The following is a 2,785-nucleotide window of genomic DNA, read 5'->3' on the forward strand; positions in this document are numbered from 1 at the left end:
CAACTGAATTCTACTTGGGACTAGTTTATTTAACAGAACTAACAAATATGGCCGTTTCTTATAGGCCAAAAGCCTTCTCTTCTGGATCATTCTTATTTAAGCTCATGTGAGAAAATGAATCTCCAACCCATTATTTCATTATCTAGAGTCTGTGCTAAAGTTTTGCATTTCCACATAGAGCTGTGTCCTACTAAAATATATTTCTATCAACTCTAATTGAATTTTTGTATTCCACAGAAAGCAAACACTGGTATCAGATTTTGCCCTTCCTTTCAAACTTGCAACTCCAACAGAATGACGTACTCTTGGCTGTGTTACGATTGGGTTTTGCTAATATTCTTTCAGGGGATTCTTCTAATGTGCATGAGCACATGTTTGAAATCTGCTACAATTCCTGCTTTTGCAAATGAGACTGATCGCATGGCATTACTTGATTTCAAGAATCGGATCAATAAAGACCCACTTCAAATCATGAGCTCTTGGAATGACTCCACACATTTCTGCAACTGGTTAGGTGTTACATGTAGCCCTTCCAGTAAACGAGTCATGGTTTTGGACCTAGAAGCTAAGAAATTGTCTGGCTCCATACCACCCTCCATAGGAAATCTTACTTACCTCACAGGAATCAACCTAGAAAACAACAGCATCTACGGTGAAATTCCTCAAGAAGTGGGACGTCTACAACACCTGCTACATCTCAATTTGAGTGGGAATTCCTTTGGTGGTAAAATTCCGACTAATCTAAGCTACTGTACACAACTTAGAGTGCTTGATGCCACTTACAACAATCTTATTGGGCAGATTCCAAACCACTTCAGCTCATTGTCAAAGTTGGTGTATCTATTACTTGGTATGAACAACCTTACAGGAAGTATCCCAGCTTGGATAGGAAACATTTCTTCTTTGCGTGCTCTTAGTCTTATTCAAAACAATTTTCAAGGAAGCATACCTAGTGAACTTAGTCATCTAACAGGCTTGACATTTTTTCAGCTTGCTTTGAATAATCTGACCGATACCATCCCTCCTCTGATCTTTAATATTTCATCCATACAATTTTTCTCTGTTACAAAGAATCGACTACATGGAAGCCTTCCACCAGATGTTGGTCTTACTCTTCCAAAATTGAAAATCTTTCTTGGCTATGGCAATGATTTCACGGGACCTATTCCCGTGTCATTATCAAATGCTTCTCAACTTCAATTTCTTGACTTAGGTCAAAATGCTCTAACGGGGACAGTGCCTCAAAATCTGGGAAGCTTGCAAGGCTTGGTCAGACTTAATCTTAATAGGAATAGACTTGGAAATGGGAAAGATGGTGACTTGAATTTTCTCAGTTTCTTCATTAATTGTACTCATTTGGAGGACTTGGCTCTCAGTTTTAATTATTTTGGAGGAGTATTGCCCAGCTCCATAACCAATCTTTCCACCCAACTAACACATCTTATTGTGGCTGGGAATATGATCCGTGGTGGCATCCCTATGGGAATCGGGAACCTTGTTAACTTAGAAATACTAGCACTGTGTTATAACAATTTGGGAGGTACTCTCCCAAATGTTCTTGGGAAGCTACAAAAGTTACAGGCATTATATTTGAATGATAACAAATTTTTTGGGTCAATCCCTTCCTCCCTAGGTAACTTAACTGCATTGATAGTGCTCAATATGGAGAACAACAGATTTGAGGGAAGAATACCCCCAAGCCTAGGAAACTGCCAACATTTGCTTTCACTAAACATTTCTAATAACAATCTCACTGGCACCATTCCAAAACAAGTTATTGGTCTATCTTCCCTCTCAATTTATTTGGACATGTCTCAAAATTTTTTGGTAGGTGCATTGCCATTTGAAGTGGGCAACTTAATACATCTCTCTGAATTATATCTCTCAAATAATAGATTATCAGGCAAAATCCCCACCACCCTTGATACTTGTCATAGTTTGGAGCGCTTGTACTTAGAGGGTAATTCATTCCAAGGAACAATACCTCAATCTTTGAAGAAGTTAAGAGGTTTAGAAGAAATAGATCTTTCACGGAATAACTTCTCCGGGAATATTCCTAACTTTCTCGGAAAGCTTATGTCACTTAAGCATCTTAATATTTCTTATAATGATTTGGAGGGCGAAGTTCCAAGTGAGGGGATTTTTGAAAATGCAAGCCAGATTTCAATCTTTGGAAATAATAAGCTATGTGGTGGTGTCCAAGAATTACATTTACCTACATGCGCTAGGAAAAATCTTCGATCATCTAATCACCAACTTAAGGAAGAAGAATGTTGGTTGCAAAGTTCTTCACTTCATCAACAATGAAGATCAAGAAGCACTTGGTTACACAACCCTAAGGCGCAAAGACGCAGTAGCTTCTTTCAGAGAGAATAAGGCATTAATCACCTTTTGCATATGTTCTCCTTGTATTCTCTTATGTGACGGCCTAAAAAAAAAAGCCTTATATAGGTCTAGGGTTGTGAGAAAAGAAACCCTAAACAAATACAAAAGCCTGGCCCAAAAATCAAATCTGAAAATTCTGATTTCCCGTAACCTCGATCGATCGAGAGGTGTCGAGGAGATATCGAGATTTAATGAATCTCCACAGATAGCAGCTATCGAGGAGGTGTCGAGAAGGTGTCGAGGGGACAGAAATTTTCTCGATCGATCAACCAGCTATCGAGAAGTTATTGAGATTGCGATAAGAATCAGCTGAAGATCTCGACAGATAGCCAGGTGTCGAGAAGCTATCAAGCAGCTATCGAGCTATCTATCTGCAGGTGTCGAGCTATCTGTCCAGCTT

General features: G+C 39.0%; 1 protein-coding gene across 1 annotated transcript; it reads left to right on the forward strand.

Annotated features, from left to right (window-relative positions):
* Positions 1 to 224: 224 nt before the first annotated feature.
* Positions 225 to 2,307, forward strand: LOC112031050 (putative receptor-like protein kinase At3g47110). The gene is made up of 2 exons (XM_065763148.1): positions 225 to 765; positions 832 to 2,307. Exons 1-2 carry the CDS (start codon positions 295 to 297, stop codon positions 2,305 to 2,307), a joined length of 1,947 nt encoding a protein of 648 aa, XP_065619220.1. The 5' UTR covers positions 225 to 294.
* Positions 2,308 to 2,785: the final 478 nt, after the last annotated feature.

Source organism: Quercus suber, unplaced genomic scaffold, assembly GCF_002906115.3.
Source record: "Quercus suber isolate HL8 unplaced genomic scaffold, Cork oak 2.0 scaffold_494, whole genome shotgun sequence".
Lineage (NCBI taxonomy): Eukaryota > Viridiplantae > Streptophyta > Magnoliopsida > Fagales > Fagaceae > Quercus > Quercus suber.